The sequence below is a fragment of the Dermacentor albipictus genome, chromosome 1 (assembly GCF_038994185.2).
Source record: "Dermacentor albipictus isolate Rhodes 1998 colony chromosome 1, USDA_Dalb.pri_finalv2, whole genome shotgun sequence".
NCBI classification, from domain to species: Eukaryota; Metazoa; Arthropoda; class Arachnida; order Ixodida; family Ixodidae; genus Dermacentor; species Dermacentor albipictus.
This window is the reverse complement of record NC_091821.1, coordinates 230,366,982-230,386,480: the sequence shown is the minus strand read 5'-3', so window position 1 is coordinate 230,386,480 and position 19,499 is coordinate 230,366,982. Positions and strand designations below refer to the sequence as shown.

The 19,499-nt window shown below is 41.2% G+C and overlaps 1 protein-coding gene and 1 long non-coding RNA gene across 3 annotated transcripts in view; one reads left to right on the top strand and one right to left on the bottom strand.

The window, feature by feature from the left end:
* Als2 (Amyotrophic lateral sclerosis 2) overlaps nt 1-19,499 on the bottom strand; it is a 100,480-nt gene that overhangs the window by 11,239 nt on the left and 69,742 nt on the right. For both annotated transcript variants that reach the window (XM_070531025.1, XM_070531026.1), the window contains 10 exons: nt 18,368-18,445; nt 18,125-18,273; nt 16,953-17,129; nt 11,672-11,851; nt 11,411-11,506; nt 11,196-11,291; nt 10,107-10,283; nt 5,857-5,908; nt 5,700-5,767; nt 3,554-3,621 (listed from right to left, as the gene is read on the bottom strand). In XM_070531025.1, the coding sequence (XP_070387126.1) occupies nt 3,554-3,621; nt 5,700-5,767; nt 5,857-5,908; nt 10,107-10,283; nt 11,196-11,291; nt 11,411-11,506; nt 11,672-11,851; nt 16,953-17,129; nt 18,125-18,273; nt 18,368-18,445 (1,141 nt within the window). The remainder of the gene's footprint in view (nt 1-3,553; nt 3,622-5,699; nt 5,768-5,856; nt 5,909-10,106; nt 10,284-11,195; nt 11,292-11,410; nt 11,507-11,671; nt 11,852-16,952; nt 17,130-18,124; nt 18,274-18,367; nt 18,446-19,499) is intronic.
* Nucleotides 1-19,499, top strand: part of LOC139054279 (uncharacterized) — a 49,082-nt gene that overhangs the window by 15,336 nt on the left and 14,247 nt on the right. The gene's annotated exons all lie outside the window — the stretch shown is intronic.

Here is a 19,499-nt window from a genome sequence, read left to right as displayed (position 1 = left end):
ACCTAGGTTATATTTAACGAGTTGTGTAATTGTAACAATGTGATTAGTTTGTAAAAGATATGAGGCGTTGTTATTATATGGGCTAAATGTAATTATCCTAATAGCCTGATTCTGTAGAATTTGCAATTAGTTTAAATGGGTTACGTAAGTGTTTCCCCAGCAAGTAACGCAGTAGATAATGTGGGAATGAATAAATGAAAAGTATAATGGTAGTAATATTTGATGGTCGAATATGTTTCATGCTTTTCTTCAGTTTTAGTTTGATTAAGTGTTCAATAAATTTAAGATGTTTGTCTACTTCTATGCCAAGAAAATTACATGAAAAACTTGCAGGGATAGGACTTGCTCCCGAAAAGATAGGAGGAATGGAGTGAAGTGTTAATTGGTGGGAAGTGAATACAACAAATTTTGTTTTTGACGGGTTTATCTGTAGCTGGTTAGTATGGCACCACTCCAGCAGGCTGTGTAAATCGCCATTAAGGTTAGGTACTAAGTTTGTAATACAGTTATTGGAATTAATGATAGTAGTATCACCTGCATAAAGTATACATTTTGAAGAGGACAGGCAGTTAGGCAGATCATTGACGTATAAAAAAAATAAAAGGGGACCCAATATGGAACCCTGGGGCATGCCAATGTTAGTGAACATGGTTTTAGAATGAACGCCTGAAATGGTTACTACCTGCATTCTGTCTGTTAAGTAATTTTGTAGTAACAAGAGTGCTGGGCCGGTAATTCCCAATGATGCAAGCTTACAAAATAAGATGCGATGATTTATTTTCTCAAACACTTTGCTTAAATCTATAAATACTGAAGCTGCGTAATTCCCTTCATCAATAGCGAGTTTTAGTTGATCGGTTAGAGCAACAAGAGTGAGTTCGGTCAAGTAACCCAAGCGAAAGCCGTATTGGAATGGTGAGAGAATGTTAAATTTTGTAAGGTAATTAGTTAAACGTTTTTCTATTTTCAATTACCTTGCTAAAGAAAGGCAATACACAGATGGGGCAATAATTGGCCATTAAAGAGCGGTCACCTTTCTTAAAGATTGAGGTGATCTTGCCTTGTTTTAGTTCCTGTGGGAAACTGCCTGATTTAAACATGAAGTTGATTATGTCTGCAAGGACATCACTTATTAAGGGTGCAATTAATTTTATATGGAAAGGGTGTAATTTATTGATCCCGGCGCCGGCTATTTTCATGTTGTTCATAATGTTTAGAACTTCTTGGGATGTAGTTGGAAATAAAAAGAAAGACTGTGGCAGGCGCTGGGGCATGGGATTGTCATCTGCAGGTGACTGTAGCTCGCTGCTAAAGAAGAAATCAGCAAACGCATCACTATTTCTTTGGCGGTCTTGTATATCATACCCTGATAAGCAATTTCTGTTATAACTTTGCGATTATTTGCCCTGTTTAAGAAGGAGTTAACAATTTCCCTTTTTTTTTACGTTGTTATCGCATTCCAAAATTGTTCTTTCGTACCATGTTTCTTTACCTTTTTTCAATGTGGCAGAAAGCTGGTTAGAAAACTTCTTGTATCGAATGGCTAAATTCTTGTTAAATGGTTGTCGTTTGGTTTTCTTATAAAGATTATCCTTTTTGCGCATTAAAGCTAACAGCTTATCTGTTATCCATGGATTTTGAGGCGACGCGAATTTCTTTTTGCATTTAACTGGAACGGAATGACGATCAAAGCATGGCCTAAGCATAGAGATAAACAGTGTAAATGGTTTTTGTGGATCATTTGTAGAAAAGATGGGGGACCAGTCAAGGTTCGACACGGCTTCAAGGAATGATTGTTTGTCTAGTATAAACTTCGTGCACGTGATTTTTTCGGAGCCATGAGTATAGTGAAGGTTTAAAAACATAGGATAGTGATCAGTTATGTTGGTTATTATAACACCTGCGTCTGGTGGATATGCCAAATTTGATAATGCATGGTCAATTAATGTACCTATGGGGTGGTTAGCACATCGTGTAGCGATTTTAATTAAACATTCATAACCAAAGCTGTGAAAACAATCAGAATACTGTAAAGCATTACTAGACGTACTATCAGCGAGGTTAATGTTGATGTCGCCTATGATTATTACATTTTTGCTTTCATCTGCTAGCAGTCCCATGATGTTACGGAGAGCAGCACAGAAATCTATTGCTGATGACGAGGGTCAACGATATAAGCAACCAATTATACCAAGTACCAAGGGACAATTGTTATGGCTTTTTAGCAACCTGGAGGACCTAATGCGGTATGTCATAGTCCCGACAATATTCCTCATATCGTAGGACAAGTTGCTTAATCATGTTTGGGTTATCTGTTTAGTGTAAGCTCGACTTGCAGTGTGTGATGATGTTGTAGCATATGTGTTGTTATGACTGGATTCTGAGTATGCAGGAAAAAGTAAGTAATGCTCTGCACTGCTGTAAGGGAGGCTCATTGTCGTCAATGTATAAACTCTGGACAGGTGATGTTTTGTAAGCACGGCTTGCCAGTCGCAGTCCAAGGTTATGTACTGGATTGACTCGTCGAATGTAAGACTTTCTGGAGAGTCATAAGCTACGCAGCCGTAGTCTAGAAGGAAATGCACAACAGACCGGTAAATGCGTAGGAGGCATGTTCAGTCAGAACCCCAGTGCTTATGGGATAACACTTTAAGAATAGTAAATGCTTTTTTTTGCCCTAAATTTTGTTGTCCTTATGTGGGCCAGGAAGTTTAGTTTTTTATGAAACATTACTCTCAAGAATTTATGTTCCCGTTTTACCGGCAGCGCCACATCATTCAATTTTAAAACCAGGTCCAAGTGCAATTCTCGTTTTTGCGAAAATAGCACTGCAACTGTTTCTTGAGTAGAGAAGTGGAACCTATTTTTGTCAGCCCATTGTATTACCTCATTTATTGTAATCTGGAGCTGCCTTTCACATGTTGGTACCTGTATAATGAAAGTTTTTGGAGGTCCCGAGGACTCCTTATGAAGGTGTTTGACTGTAGATTGTAACATATTTCACAAACAACAGAAAGCAATGTCTTCAAATGTGCTCTACAAACAATGCGTTTGCATTGATATTGTAAAGTTAGTAATTAAAATTGGTTCATTACTGATAACTTATTAATCTATTAAACAGAACAGAAAAAATGCCCAAGGATTCTTGAGGAGCTTGCTAACAATATATATATATGTGCAGTTGCTTTATTCCACACAAAAGACTTCACTTTTGTTGAAAACGTCATCTATATTAGCTAGGACACCTGGTACATAGTCTTTGACTATGTCAAGAATACAGGATAGGCTTCTTCTAAAGGAACTGTGATTTGCCGGCCTGCTATCCCTCCACATTTCCAGAAATAGTGCCTTTGCAGATGACATCAGAAGCATAAGGAGGTTTCCTAATTGTTCAGCAACAATGAGCACACTATGGTCGTGCATGCCACACACAAACAGCCGAAACTGCCAAGTGTGGTACAGAGAAGACAGCTCACAGCACAAGTGGGTCAGAGGGACCTCATTGACCTCTTTTACAAAGGAATAATCTAATCCAGGAAATGCACGTGGTCACTTGCCTTGTTGATTTCTTCAAATGTCTGTCGAATTGCCTGAAGCTTATCAAATGCTGTAAATGCAGTGCTGAAATAACAAGAGGAAAGACATAGGCACACAAGCGCAACTCTTTCTATCATCAAATTCACCGAAGACATAGAGATCATGAGCTGATGTACATAACATAAGGATTCTCTCATGGGTGCATTCACTTGGAGCTTGTATTATGGCTAGTACCATCAACTCTGCATGCACATGCTACCACAAATTAAGTTTACATGTACAAAAAAGATGAGACATTTAAACAGGCCTTTCTTGGAACTATTCTTAATCACAAGAGCAACAAACAATGCAAAACTAGGCATCCCTGACCATTCAATCTATCTATTAATGCCAGTGACTGTCAAAACAATTTTTTCTTCATCAGAAAACAGGTGCCCCTGAAGGTTCATGTTTCTTGCTTAGCATAAGCACCCTGAAACCGATTCTTTTTTCATTTCATTTCATGTCATTTATTGAAGCCTTCAAGGCCCAGAGGCATTACATAAGGCGGGGGGCAAACAATGTATGAGGAACTCTTCATCACGAATACATACATACTATGCATGAGAATGAATCACTAACAATTAATTACTTAACAGGGGTCAAGTAGCAAGTGCATTTTTAACAAAACATTCTAGGCGAGGTGGATTGTTAGTTTCTCATGGAAAGTTGTGTGGTCGGCGGAAGAACCAATACAGTCGGGAAGAGTGTTCCACAGCGCCATTGCGTTTGGAAAAAAAGAATCCTTCATCGAAGACGTGCGACACTGAATGTGCGCGATTGGACAGCTGTGGTTGAGGCGGGGCGAGTTCTAGGCGGGGATTGTAGTCGAGGGTGTCTGGCTATTGGGTGATAGTAGAAAGAGTGAAGCATGCAGAGATGCGAGATGATACGACGTGATTGGAGACTGGGAAGATTGAGTGTGCATTTTAGTTCAGCTATGCTGGTTTTACTTAAGTTGTTTGACATAATAAAGCGTGCAGCACGATTCTGAATGGCTTCTAATTCGTAGGTGAGATATGCTTGTGAGGGGTGCCAGATAGATGAAGCGTACTCCAGTTTCGGCCGAACGTATGTCTGATATGCAAGTTTTTTATTGGCAGGCGATGGAGATTTCAGATTGCGACGCAAAAAACTAAGTGTGCGCGAAGTGTCTGCGCATATTGTTTCAATGTGAGTAACCCATGATATTGACGAGGTCAAGTGAACACCTAGATACTTATAGTTCTGATCATTTCCATTAGTGATGGTATGAAAAGCACCAACCCGCAGAAGTCCAGCCTTCACACTGATTCTCACTACCTTGTTTGCACCACTTGAACTTCCTTCCTTCAGTTTGGTGTTGAGGGCCTGATTCCTTGACATAAAATTTGCTGAGCACAATAGTTTTTTTATATTATGCAGTTATAGTTCCCTCTCTTTCTTTTCAACAGGAAGCACAGTGATGAAGGAAAATAACAACCTTATTCATATTGAGTCCCTGTTTATGGTTTCAGATTAGAGAACAGCGCATGTAGCTAGTTCTTTTAGATATTGTTTTAGTTCTTACTGTGCTGATCCTTACTGGTCAAGCCATTAGCAGGACTGAGTAAAAATACAGCAAGAGTTTGTGCAGAAATTGCACATTTTCGAAAAAGTGCACATGGTGTAATAGCCAAGCCCAGTTGATTAAAACATAAGGCTCTGAAGTGGAGAAAGTGGGGAGGGGGCAGAAGTAAACATTACGAGGTCCCCCGCTGCCATCGCCCCCTCCCCCCCTCTTCCTTTAGAGTTGCCCCGAGTACAGGCTTATGCTGCAGTACCAGCTGGCGACATTTAATTGTGCCCCAACAGATTTCCTGCCAGAGGATAGTATAAACGCTCAGAATACATTAAGGACTAATCAATTAAAAAATAACTGCATGAGTGACAAAACAATAAACAAGGGGGAATTAATATCAGATCCTTAAACATTTGTTAATTTAACTGATTTTTCTTTGCTTTCTAAGGCAGCTAGGGAGTCTTAATTATTTATTTCTTACAGCATGACCTTCATCCAACTCCCATTCCCCGCACATGACAAAAGTCAAGGGTGGTGGTCGTAACATAAATAAACAGGAGCATTATGAAAAAAATTCACTTGCCTGATCTGCTGCAGGGCTTCAATAGCATTTGTGAAGCATTCATCTTTGATGCTTGACACACGCTGAAGCTGAATATACGAGAAAATAACTATTAAGTTCTCAATCATACTGCACTGTATCGTTACAATGCAGTCTTTCAAGGAATTAAGGTACTTACATTCCTTTCCACTGTGAAAATGTTGTCATGAAACTTCAAGCACATGAACTTTCTACAAGGAGAAAGACAGGAAAAAATATCAATGCACTATTGTTAACTAGCATTGCAGACCTACAGTTCAAGCAAACGAACAATAACATAATACTGCATCAGTGTAATGCTTCATTATGGTGCAGTGATATATCAAATGCTTCGTGGAGCTGACTTCACAATACAGCAGATTTCTTTATTATAAATTCTGTTTCCTGAATTCCCTGATAAGCTTTAGAGAATGGAATCCTTTGATTAGCATCAAACCGTCTGGACTCAAGACGCTTTTCAGAAGCCAAGATCCTTGATCCATAGCTGTTAGCATCACTGCCACAGAAAGCAACAAGGGCTTTGCTACTGTGCTCCAGTACTACAGTTGAAAGGTCTCTGCAATGTGTTGACCTCCCTCTCTTTCTTCGCTTTTTTTTCTCCATTCTCTCTCTCTCTCTTTCTCATGAAATGAGTATATTTCGAAGTCTCCTCTTGTTCATCTTAAGGTGAGTTTAAAGAGGCACTGTCTAGGTACACATGATTATAAGTAAAGGGCAGTTTAAGTTTCTTACAAACTTCTACAAGACTTTGCAACAGCTTAACAGCACACACAATATGGTTTAGAGAAGTGACCAGACTAACAACCTGAGTAAATCATTGGACAACTGTCATAACCTCTCTTGCTCACACAGCTTACACTATTATAATGAGCCTGATTGCAGCTCCTAAAGTGCTGCACTTTGCCACTTGCTTCAGCACTATAGTAAGCAGCACATAGACATCATCACTCATAAATCAATGCAGACACTACACTGGCCTAGGCCATATCAGTCCTTGCATTTGCAGAAGAGCTAGTGAGCTTCCTGCCAGTGGTGCTATATAATCTCAACAAGTACATGGCACTGTTATGCATTAATTCAACTAGTGGAGTGTGCAAGATTGCTGGCTTTACAGCAAATAATAGTATCACAGAGAGAAAAGTACACGTTTCAACTTATTATTGAATTTGCTCCATGTAATCATTATATTCTATAGACAGGAGCAGTTAAATAAAGGAGAAGGATCTGAGCAAAGTCATTATTTTTCATTCCTAAAAAATATAAAGACAGAATATATAGTAAAGAATTAATTTAATTGCCCTGTGTGAGCTTCTTACCTGGATGACAGCCCCATGCTGCATTTGGCATGGCCCTCTAATGAGATTAGCCAGCGGTGCTTTCTGTTTTAATTTACTGCATCACCGCATGTATAAACAGTTGTACTCTTTCTTACATATGCCAAAATGAGCATTTGGAAGACTGTATAGACTAAGCTACCGATTACCTTCTGCCTATTTTTCAAGCCTTCCTTCAGCATGCACATCATCCTAAGGATATTCAACCTTGCGGAAATCTCATCAGCGTCATCTTCGTCAGCCTGTTTTATGTCTAGTGCAGGACGAAGGCCTCTCCCTGCGATCTCCAATTACCCCTCTCCTGCGCCAACCGATTCTAACTAGCGCCCGCAAATTTCCTAATTTTATCACTCCACCTAGTCTTCTGTCACCCTCGATTGCGCTTCCCTTCTCTTGGTACCCATTCTGTAACCCTAATGGTCCAACAATGAGCCAAACAAGAACAAGGCGAAAGCAGGAGCCAACGTTTCAACAAGTGAACTTGTCTTTTTCAAGGTAACATGTGCTTTCCTCGCCACAGTATATATAGGTGGGGTTCTTCTAAAGGGAAGCGGGCATAAGGCGGGTGGGTGCGGCAATGAGCGAAGGTATGTTAGCGGGTTGAATTGAGAATAAAGAAGTGTTGTGCACAAGGCCATGGACCTGGCCGTTTGTCACGTGTCAACGCCTGTGCACGTGTCAACGCCCGTGCGTCAGCCGGCATGTCAAAGGCGTGCACAGCAGCCCTCTATTACTTGTTTCACTGGTGGTCGTAGGCTATCGTGTTTCTGAAAGAGATAATAGAAGGAGCAGCAGAAATAGGTGCTTGATTAAAAAAAAATGACAGAAGGAAAATACTGTATAAATAAATAAATAAATAAAGGGGAAGAAACGGAAGGTAGAAGAACGAAAGAAAAGATAAAGAAAAATGGGAGAAAAAAACGCTAAGAAATCAAACTAAGTGTTGTTGCCTATAGCTTTAAATGGTCCAACGGTTATCTAACCAGCGCATTATATGACCTGCCCAGCTCCATTTTTTTTCTCTTGATGTCAATTAGAATATCGTCTATACTCGTTTGCTCTCTGATCCAAACCACTCTCTTTCTGTCTTTTAACATTATGCCTAGCAATCTTCGTTCCATCACTCTTTGCACGGTCCTTAACTTGTTCTCAAGCTTCTTTGTCAGTCTCGCAAGTCTCTGCCCCATATGTCAGCACTGGTAAAATGCACTGATTGTACACCTTCTTTTTCAATGATAATGGTAAGCTTCTAGTCAGGAGCTGGCAATGTCTGCCGTATGCGATTCAACCCATTTTTATTCTTCTGTGAATTTCCTTCTCATGATCAGGGTTCCCCGTGATTAATTGACCTAGGTAAATGTACTCGTTCACAGGCTCTAGAGGCCGACTGGCGATCCTGAACTCTTGTTCCTTTGCCCGGCTATCTATCATTATCTTTGTCTTCTGCATATTAATCTTCAACCCCACTCTTACACTATCTCTGTTAAGGTCCCCAATAATTTGTTGTAACTCGTATGCATTGTTGCTGAATAGAACAATGTCATCGGCAAACCAAAGGTGGCTGAGATATTTGCTGTCGATTTTGTAGGAGTTCTAGGGTGATCCCACCACTGGCATCCAGTTGTAAGGGTTGGAGGTCGTAGGGAGGAACTTGGGAGGAACTAGGCGTACAGGATTTACTTACATATTTTTTCATTAGAACAAGAGATACATTCGACAGTCTAACGACTCCCAAATGGAGCACACAAGACGAAGCATATAGCACACAGCTTCAAGCACACCACTTGTTGAGCATGAGCGCACAGCTCAAGAGCATGATCACAAAGCACCCTCGTGCAGCCGACGAACAGCTGCTTATAAACACTCCGTCCTCCCTAGATCCCTAGGTGAAAGAAAACGGCAGTTCACCGCCAATTCGTAGCATCCAACATCATCGGAGTTGACCCGCCTTTTTGGAGGAGGAGGGCTCACACACACACGTACGCACTGGTTTCACTGCCCCCACCGAGGTGAGATGGGCTTTGCAGAACTCGGGGCTTTCGTCTTGAAAGGTGCGTGGGAAGGTGCCGCCAAATACCTTCCCTCGGGAACTCCCCCGCTCACGGCAGACCAGGTCGGCGGTGGCAAGTTCAGAAACAAAGCCTGGTTCGTCAAACTCATCTCAGCCTTCCCACAATGGAGAGTCGCTGATGCGGTGTATTGTCCTTTTCACACAGTAGACCTAGTGGCGTCGTTCGGCTGGAGAAAGATGGTCAGTTCCTAGAAAACGCCAACCCTGCTGATGCAGCTGGCTGAGAAACTTTGCATGTCGGCACCTCGGCAGGCCATTCCTAACAATTTTTACTCCTAAGCCTTTCCAGTTTAATAGCTTGAATACTTCCAAGCGCACAGTGAATAGCATTGGAGAGATTGTGTCTCCCTATCTGACCCCTTTCTTTATAAGTATCTCTCTAGAAAGTGTCCGCAGGCGTCACGAGAATGTTCTCGTGACGCCTGCGACAGAAAGGATGTTCCACGTCCGCCGCCAAGGTCTGTGAGTGGTGGCGCTGGCTAACACTCCCAGGGTTCTACAAGGAAACGTAAATACCCAAGAAAGTGGACGGGGAAATGGCGCCGCAGTAGCTCAATTCGCACGTGAAATGCATTGCATGCAAAATGCGAAGGTTGTGGGATCATTCCCCACCTGCGGCACATTGTTTTTTTATCCACTTTCATTTCCACTAATTTATCGTTTTTTTTTACTTCATTTATTAAGCACAAGTAATTTTCCCTATGTTGTCCTTGGTGTCAGTATTTGTTGGCTTCTTATGATATGACTAATAAAAATCGGGCCCCTTGGTTAACCCCCTTTCTTCTAGTTTTTTAAACAATTATAAGTGGCATAAGTCATATATGACACAAAGGTTGCTTCAGAGATCCTCTAACTTCATGGCCCACCAAGCAGGCAGTCATCTTTGTAGTGTGCTCTAATTACATACTGTTACTTTTATGTTCAGGGCCCTTAGCACTATTTTGAACACTGGCTTCTGTAACTGATATAACCAAAGGCACATACTCATCCACTCCAAGAAAGGTCATCAAGGCCAAGTCGGACTGCTTGTTCCATTTCAGCAGGCGTTCCCAGTAGTGCCGATCTTCTTGTTCATTGTTGAGAGCGTACAGTGTTGAAAGTGACGGGTACAGTCGAGGCAGAAGGACTGGCTGAATGAGAGTGTTGGGTGTGATGCACTCTCTGGAAAGTACAATGAACACAAGTTTGTGAGCGCAATTTCAAGTACTTTATGTACCTTGAACATGCAAAATTTGCATGTAAAATATCAAGTGCCATTTACGACACCAAGAAAGTGAAGAAGTTAAAGTACTTTTGTACTGTTACTTTTATAACAATCACTTTTCTTGATTTGAACAGAGACCATCACATTTCTCAAGCGTGCCCAAAGGCTATTTTCACTGCAGCATGACTGGCTTCCATTGAATTGAAATCAATTGGGGCTCCTCTTATATTAGCGCGCTGAAGAATTCCAACAGAGAACCATCAGACATCTACATAACTTGATTACTCAAGTTGCTGTATTTAAGTTACTATTTGGCAATAATTTCGCATGTTACAAATAGAGCTGAGCCTGCATATATCAATTTTCAGAGGGATCATAAAATGACATAATATACTGATAATTAAAAACATCTAATACACAGATGTAGCATCGAGTTGAATCCCCACACATATCTAGTGATTCCGTGTGTTCTCAGAAGACCAAACCTTTAAAGATCGCTCATCCAGGGCTACAAACCATGTCATTCTTTAGCCGCAGATCTGTTTAGCCATCGCACTATTATAGAGTACCATTAACATTACAAGGCGTGGTGGCAGCATGTTGCTAGACCAAGCGAGGGTATTGGTACCCAAAGGTTGCACTGCACGTACAGTTTTTTTTTTTTCTATGTGCAACATGCAAAGTTTGTTGCAGCACACGTACCATGGAGCAAGAATTGCTGCATGTGGTTTTACATCATGTGAACTTGCATGTAGTGGCATAAATATGAATGCTGGCCTCCTAAGCATACAAGGAGCATGAAATGCCTGTGTTGGCATTGCCACAAAACACAATACTAAGCACATGATGTAATGCAGAAGTACACCCACCCAGCACCGTCAAAGGAATCGTCTGTGCATTCCATGTCCCCTAACGAGGTCAGAACCAGGGGCTTATCTGCTTGAGGCAGGTCAGGGAAAAGAATTCTGCAATTTGAACAGAGACCATCACAGAATGAAGTAGGATTATGACTCACACAAGAAAAAAGTGATGTGGTGCACCAATAAAAGCAATAATATGGCTGCTCTAAAATAAATTAAATTACCTGACCAACTCATACAGCCTCTGGCAGAATGACCTGACTTCTTCCACAGCATGTACGAGAAGTCGAGGATGGACACCAATGCCACAGTATGTCAGTCTGCCAACGAGGACAACAAATGAAGCTTACATCACCAAGAAACAAATTGAAATGTGAAGATAAAGGGTTTAGTGTAATCATAACTAAATAATGCAAGTACGAGATAAAGCCCAATGGCTGACAATGTAAGAAAAAGAACACAGAATATAATAAAGTGCACCTCACCTGAACACACCCACCAAACCATCTAAAAGATAGCCCAAAGGATGATGGACACAGTCAAACGCACTGGTGAGGTAGTCCTTGATTTCAACATAACGCCCCAGTGTCAATGACCCATGCTTTTTGCTGGTCTGAGGAATGCGCTCAAGGTAGTCTAAGTTTTCTTCGCAGCAGGGTTTTGCTCTGTAATTTAAATAATGCCATTTTTTTTTTCACATTTGACTATGCTCAGTGCAATATTCAAAGTGTTCTCATGAAACAGTTTTTTACATATGGCACTGGTAAAATGCATTGCTGTAATCACAATGCTTCTCAATACTCACAAATTATAAAAGTCATGAATTGGATAACTTTTTCCTAATTGCAATGACGATAGACTGCTTACAATAATTCACTGACTCATTTTAATGCCTCGGAGTAATGCCAGGGCTACAAGACACACCATGGACAAGGGCCCATAATTTTTACTACATTGGGTTCCTTAATGTGCAATTAAGTGAACTATAGGACAATTTTTGTATTCCACCCCCCATCAGAATATTGCCACTGCAGGCAGGAATCCAGCCCACAACCTCATTTCATTTCATTTCATTTTATTACCTTAAAGGCTCCAATAAATGGAGCGTTACATAAGGGGTGGCAAGAATAAAAATACATAGTCACAATAACAGGAAGTTTTTTACATTTTCGGTGAACTTGGATGGGCACATAATGACAGCAACGTCGTTAGGAAGGCCGTTAGGAAGGCTCATACCCACCACCAGAGCACAAAAGCTGCTGAGCCACCAGAGATAAAGTAATTGAATACTGGTTTTACATTTTGTACCTGACTTTTTTAATCAACGACACTGTATCGAATATATCTCTATCCTATTTCATTATTTTGTGCCAGAAACAGCTGTAGATGGCATTACTTATTAAGCAAATTTATTATGCAGATATCAGGCTCTAAAAGAAAGTCTGAAGTCAAGAATCATAAAATTGATATAACTAAAGTGCTTCATTTGCCTACTTGGTACCCTGCTTTTCTTAAAAAATCCTAAAGCAGTAGAAGATTAAGCAGAAAATGTCCTAATAAATCCCAAAAATAAAATAAAAACCAGAGTGAAAGGTTTCAAGACTGCACTGTGCTATTACATGAGCACTGATTTGCGACAGTTTTATATCAGGCTATCACACTGCATCAAATGTTAACTGTTTAAAAATTATGTGTTGAAAATATAGACTCTATGTAAATTGCATTAGTCTATTAGCCTAGACATACTATTTGGTGACCATGTGCAGGTGGACACACGCACACACACATGCACACACACACATACACACACAGTTGACTTCCATGAACTCGACCTTGATGGGACCAACGAAACTGGTCGATTAATCTGGTGGATGGAATTACAGAAGAGGTAAAAAAAAAACACACACAAACCCCTCTGTTTCATTTGGCGGTGTTTACCTAATTTTAACATGCCACAAAATCCTACGCACACACAGCACTAAGTTCTTATGGGTTCAAAGTAGACAACTAAAGTAGAAAGGGCATTACAGCTCTTAATGATATTAGAGCTCCTAAGCAAAATATAAATCTAATGCCAACTTGATATTTTAACCAGAAAAATGTAGCATGCCTCCGGCTTTGGTAATAGCAAAAGATGAAACCAGTACACAGAATGGAAATTTACTCACACTTAATGTCCATCATTTTCAGACAACACTTTATCTCTTCCTATGAACCACAGTGTGTGTGTGCGTGTGCGCGCGTGTGTGTGTGTGTGTGTGTGTGTGTGTGTGTGTGTGTGTGTGTGTGTGTGTGTGTGTGTGTGTGTGTGTGTGTGTGTGTGTGTGTGCAACAATCGCAAATGGAATGGTGGCCCAAGCCTAGACTAACTACTTCCCAACAAAAATACGGGATGACAACGGTACCTTCATTCTCCTTCTACTCCTCATATCTTGCCCCTCGTGACTTATATCCAAGAGTAAAATTAAAAGTTCAAAGCTAACCATTTTCAAAATGTGGAGGGGATAAGAAAACAATGGAAGCACCGATGGTTGTCAGTTTGCAAGAGTTGCTGATCAGTTGTGAACAATGAATAAAATGGTGGGACAAGTTCATTGCATCCTAGAGAGAGCCCATTAAAGGCGATTGATGGTTTAGAATGTTCGAAGAAACATACAAACTAAAAAAAATTATTGTTACTTTTGGGTCCCCATTCAGCCAGCAACCATGCAGGGGGGGGGGGGGTTCCGGAGGCCCCCCAGCACTAACATTTACGGTGGGGGGGTCAGCCTCCCTTCACCTGACGCTCAGCATTACATGGACACACACACGTACTACATATATACATATATATATAGCCTACATTATGCAAAATAGAAGTGAGGCGTGCAGACAGGACACAAGAGTAGAGAAGTGGACAACACTTCTCACTTCTATTTTGCATAATGAATCCTTACCAACTAGCTCAGCTTTCTGTCGTTCTATATAGCCTATGTATATATGCATGGGAGCACCCCCTTAAGCAAAGAGAGACCTTAAAGGGACCCTGTAACGATGTTGTATAAACGTACTGAGTCATTCCGGTAGGTCCTTCTGATAATTAAGTGATGCATTTAAGTGCTCTACACAAAGCATGTAATTTATTATAAGGTTTTAAAAATGTGCATCATTACTGATCGCAGCGGTGCCGCTCCCCTGAGTTTTCAGCTGCCCCCTCCCAATTGATTTAGGTAGCCCAATTGACATCAGTTGGGCGAACTACCTGATTAGCTACATAAGTCGCGTCATCAATAATTTTTCCATCTTTATGGTGAACAAAAATTGTTTGCAATAGTTGGAATGTTGTATAATTTGTTACTATAAAAAAAAGTAACAGAAAGAGACAATTTATCAACAGACTCAAGCACTTCCGCCACACAGCAAGTGTCTGCTTGTGATACGACATTCTCTGTTAACAACAACAACAACAACAACAACAACAAAAAACAGCAAAAAAAGACGCGCACACATGTTTGTATGTGTGCGTTTTTTTGGCTGGTTTTTTTCCGTAATGCCATACACCAACTAGCTCAACAACGTGCTTAACATTCTCCATGTTGACGTGAGCTGCACAGTCAGTGTTGGTCTCAAGCTTTGGGGCTGTGCAAGCTAAGACTCTCGTCATGCCGAAGCTTGGGCAAAAACTGGGTGCTCAGCAGGCAGGGAGGCAATGAACTTTATTTAGGTCCTGAGGAGCGACTCCGAAACCCCTTTCCGAGGGAGGAGCCACCCTGGCTGGGCTGGGATAGGACCCGGTCTGCAGCATGCGAAGGGTGGAAGACTGAGTCCTGGAGAGCTTTGCGTGGGGCGGGGGATAGACCCTCCTGCCAAGCTGATAGTGCTCTGTAATCTTGTTGAACATATGGAGAGAGTCGTGGCGGAGCCCTGCGTCCCCAATCGCGCTCACGAGCGGCGTTTCACCGGCGCGGTGGGTGAGTTCGTGCGCATGGGCGTTGGCCAGCTCATTGGCATTGGGAACGACGGGGGAGACCCGAGGCCCGTTGTGGGCCGGGAACCAAGTGATGACATAAGGGGTGACATGCTGGCCGCAAAGCAGGGCAGCCGCCTCCCTTGAGACCGAACCCACGGCGAAGGCCCTGACCACTGACCAAGAATCCGTGTAGACCCGGGTGCTCAGCATAAAAAAAAGCTGGACATAATTTGTGCTATCGAACGTGGCACGAAGTTGGCACTGGCATGTGTGAGGGATCTACTCTTGACTACGGAATGTGACATTTGGAATGCGAAGAAGACGCTCGGAAGTGCTGCTTGGACTGCAAAAAGTTGTCGGCTATGAGGTTCATGACACTCGACTTTTCGCTACCGTTACCTCTGTTATTGCGAAGTGTCACCAAATGACAGTGATGAGAATGACACGGAAAGTGAAAACACAGGCGATTCAGGCCAGAAAGTGGCAAAAGCTGCGTGTTACGTCAGCCTCATGCGGGTGTTTGCTGAGAAGAGGGGGCTGGCAGAAAAGCTGGCTTGCAGCTTAAGGGAGTTTGAGGCCACTGTCGTCGCTCCTAGGCCATAGCGGCATCAAACGAAAATAACAGACTTTTGTCGCGCGAAATGAATCAATACTGCATGTTTTTTGCCCTTTCATGACACTCTGTCTGAGTTCCGTTTTTGACAGGTAAGTGGGCAACCTCACGCTATTTTGGTTAAGCAGTACTACCATTTAGTACATACTTTTCCAAGCTCCAGCCAACTACGGTTTAACAAGGTTCACTGTATTTCTGTCTCTGGTATTAATGAACTAATTAAAAAAATCTTGCGGTAAACATTAAAGAGGGCATGTAACAACTTCCAGCGTATAAAGAAAATTTACTATGTGGCTTTGTGAGGGGCTCTTTAACCCTTTATGGACGAGTGTTGTCTACAGGCAACATACCAGAATTTTGTTTTTTTTCTTGGCGAGTTGTGGCACTGAGCACGAACTTTCTGGCTAAATGTCTTCGGCCAACACTGAGTGACAAGCAACATGTGTCATTTGCTGGTTTAGAACACGAACACAGGACGAGGAAGAAGTTTGGCACGCCAATCCCTTTCTTTTAGAAGCACGGTCAGGGGGACAGACCGATGCAAGATCTCCGGCTGCAATGGTATCACACATGATGTAAAGCAAATTAAATGTGCACTTATAGGTTACATATGATGACAGCTGTCTGTACAAATTTCAAATGAAGTCATAGGTGGCTTGGGGTGTAGCCCACTTTCAGTTTTCTGCCTGGTGTTTCCCCCTATTGCTGAAAAAGTTTCAGCAGCAAAGTATTTTTTTCTTTTCTTTGAATATGCTTATTCTCCATGTGTTTTGCACATTTAGATAGAAAATAAACTTTTTCTTGTATTTACGTGTCTAGTCCATAAAGGCTTAATGTGCATGCAATGCATAGTAGATGGGTGTTTTTGCATTCCACCTCCATCAGAATGTGGCTGTAACGGCAGGTATCGCACCTGTGACCTTGAGCTCCGCAGCACAATGCCAAAGCTGCAGAGTTACCACGGCAAGTTCATATATGATTGCTGTACCACAAATAAAGCAAATAAATTTCCCACTTTCTGTTTTCAACCCTTGTCACATCTCAGGCTTGTTTACATATTCTATTAGCATACCGGTACAAAATGCTAATCATGACCTGAAAGGCTGCAAACAGTTTTGCAGCACAAAAGCATGCTAAGAGTTCAAAAACATACAAAAAAAAGGATGCACATCTTCAGGCAGAAGTTGAATAAATGTTCTCATACTGCTTTTTCGTGTGGCTCTGCCTTTTTCTGTTGCTGATGGCAATAGCAATGGCGTCCCATGCGTGCTTATTGTCTTGAGTGTCGGAGACCCCCTGAATTCCAAGCATGTCTCGGCAATGGTCAAAGATGTCCCTCCATTTGTCGGACGCCGGCACACTCATTGATGGAGATCCAGTGCTAATTAAAAGAAAAAGAAATGCTTTGGCTTTCATTTTTTTGTCTACGCTGCTAATGCAAACAACAATAAAGCAGTGCAGCAGTGAGGTTTGAGGCAGAATTTGATACTTTTGTTACCTCACACAGGCAGCTGCAAGAACTCAATAAGCACAGCATTATAGGAACACTAAAGAGAAAAATTATTCGAGCTTTATTAGTGAGTTACCATACTACAATTCGTAAAAATCCACTCTTGCCATGAGAGGAGGCTTGGTAAGCCAGCAAAGACGCAATAATGAAAGGTGGGTGGCGATGCCACCACGAGGTTTCCGCACTGGCTGGCCATAATGTTTTGGATTTTGACGGCATCTACTCGAGCGTAGTTAACTTTTTATTAGTAAAGATGGACTACATTGAATTCTACATAAGCCAAAGACTGAATTTTATAAATTTTGAGTACTTTTACCGTGCAGCTATGGCCTACATATGAAGAATATACACTGAAATATCTGACACCACACCCACAAACCAGTGCTGGTGTTTCAGCACAAAATTAAAAATAAAGAACTTTGACCTTCATTTTCTCTTCTGATAATCAACCTGCTTTCGCAAAATTATTGAAGATAGAGTTTTGAAAGAATATTTCATCAGTATAAACTGATTTAGTGATTCTCTTTGGTGTCCCTTTCAGACATATTAACTTCATTTTACTAATGTTGTCAAGTTGCTGAGTGCATGCATCTTCGTCCTATAAGTGACACAGAAGCATCTGTCCTTATTAGCATTCCTATTATAATCACACACACAGCGACTCCAAGGTGAGTTCAGCTACTTATGGTGTTGAGGTAAAAAAAATGCCACTGATATAAAGATGGTAGTACACATATGAAATCACACACACACACACACACACACACACACACACACACACACACACACACACACGCACACACGCACGCAACCAAACAAAAGCAGTGCAACATTCATGCAATCCAAAGCATGTCCAAAATGCTCACTTGTCCCGATGGATGAGCGAATCAACATCAGAGGTGCTTTGCTCATCAGCAACTGCCTTTTGATATATGCCTGATATTTTGATGCCTTCACTCCACACGCCACAAAAGCTGCCTTGGATAGTGTCCCCATTTGACAAACTCAGGACACCCTAAACAAAGTGAAATAGAAAAGAAAACACATGCTGCAATCTTGGAAACTACAAGACTTTTTGTAAGCGCATAAAATCTCATAAAGAAACCTACTCTGCCATTTAATGAACCACCAGCACCAAGTTCTCCTTTGAAGACAGTGTTGTCTTGAAACATCATAGTGCCGTAACCCTGTAAATAATACAAGTGATGCATATGCATGATACCGTACAGTAGGGTTCTGCCATAAAAAAAAGGTCCTTAAGTTAACAAAATTAAAAGCACTGTCAAGCATTTAAAACCTTAAGAAACAGTGTGCAATGAACTCTTTTATATCATTTCATTTTCTTTACTTTCTTTGACTATACAAGCAAAAAAGTATTTCCAAATCAATTTTACATTCAAGTCCTAAATAGACCTCTTTGTTATTTGTGCTCACATAATTTCATCAGGTATTCATGTGCAGATGTAAACAAAAGCTGAGGTGTGCAGTTGGCACTGCGAATGCATCACTGTGCCAGCCATCAGCTCAACGCCTTGCAAATGCTGCACTTCATTCTTTGTGGCCAAAGGAATGCTCAGAAACAAGTAAACAGAAAAAGGTGTGAGCTTCCGTGAGCTGTAAATAAAAGCCTAAACTTTATAGCTTGCCATAGCCTCATCCGCATAATTTGTATATGTAACATGTCAGCTTTTGCCTACTTGCAAAAATAACTCCCATGTTAGCAGGAGAAAAAGAAAAGCTTTTGCACATGTTTGCTAATCTATTTTGTGTTCAACAATAGTTACTGTGACATCAGTATTTACTTTATTTGCCTTGGATAACACACGTGGCATTGATAGCCCCGTATGTTAACTAATGGACCCCTGCTACAACCCTTGAAAGGGTTCTGGGGTCCTGCCTGTATAAAGACGTTATATATATGTAAGAAACAAAAAAGATTGATTGATTGATTATAACAGACTTCACTGTCCAATGCCACAACAGTTGTGAATTAATAATTTTGTGACAAAAAAGATATATCAAGCATTGCTTACATCACTTAACAACAGCTGCATTCCCTTTCACAAGTATACGCTTTCAACGTTTTTTAACATTAGCAAACTTGTAATATGCTGTAAATCTTCCGAGATTTTCAGTTCACACTGTGGCCTTGTAGTAGTTACACTTCATGGAGGAAGTGGGTGCTTTTGTGAGCATCATTTGTATAGTTATGTGCACAGAATTATAACTAGAGAAGTTGAA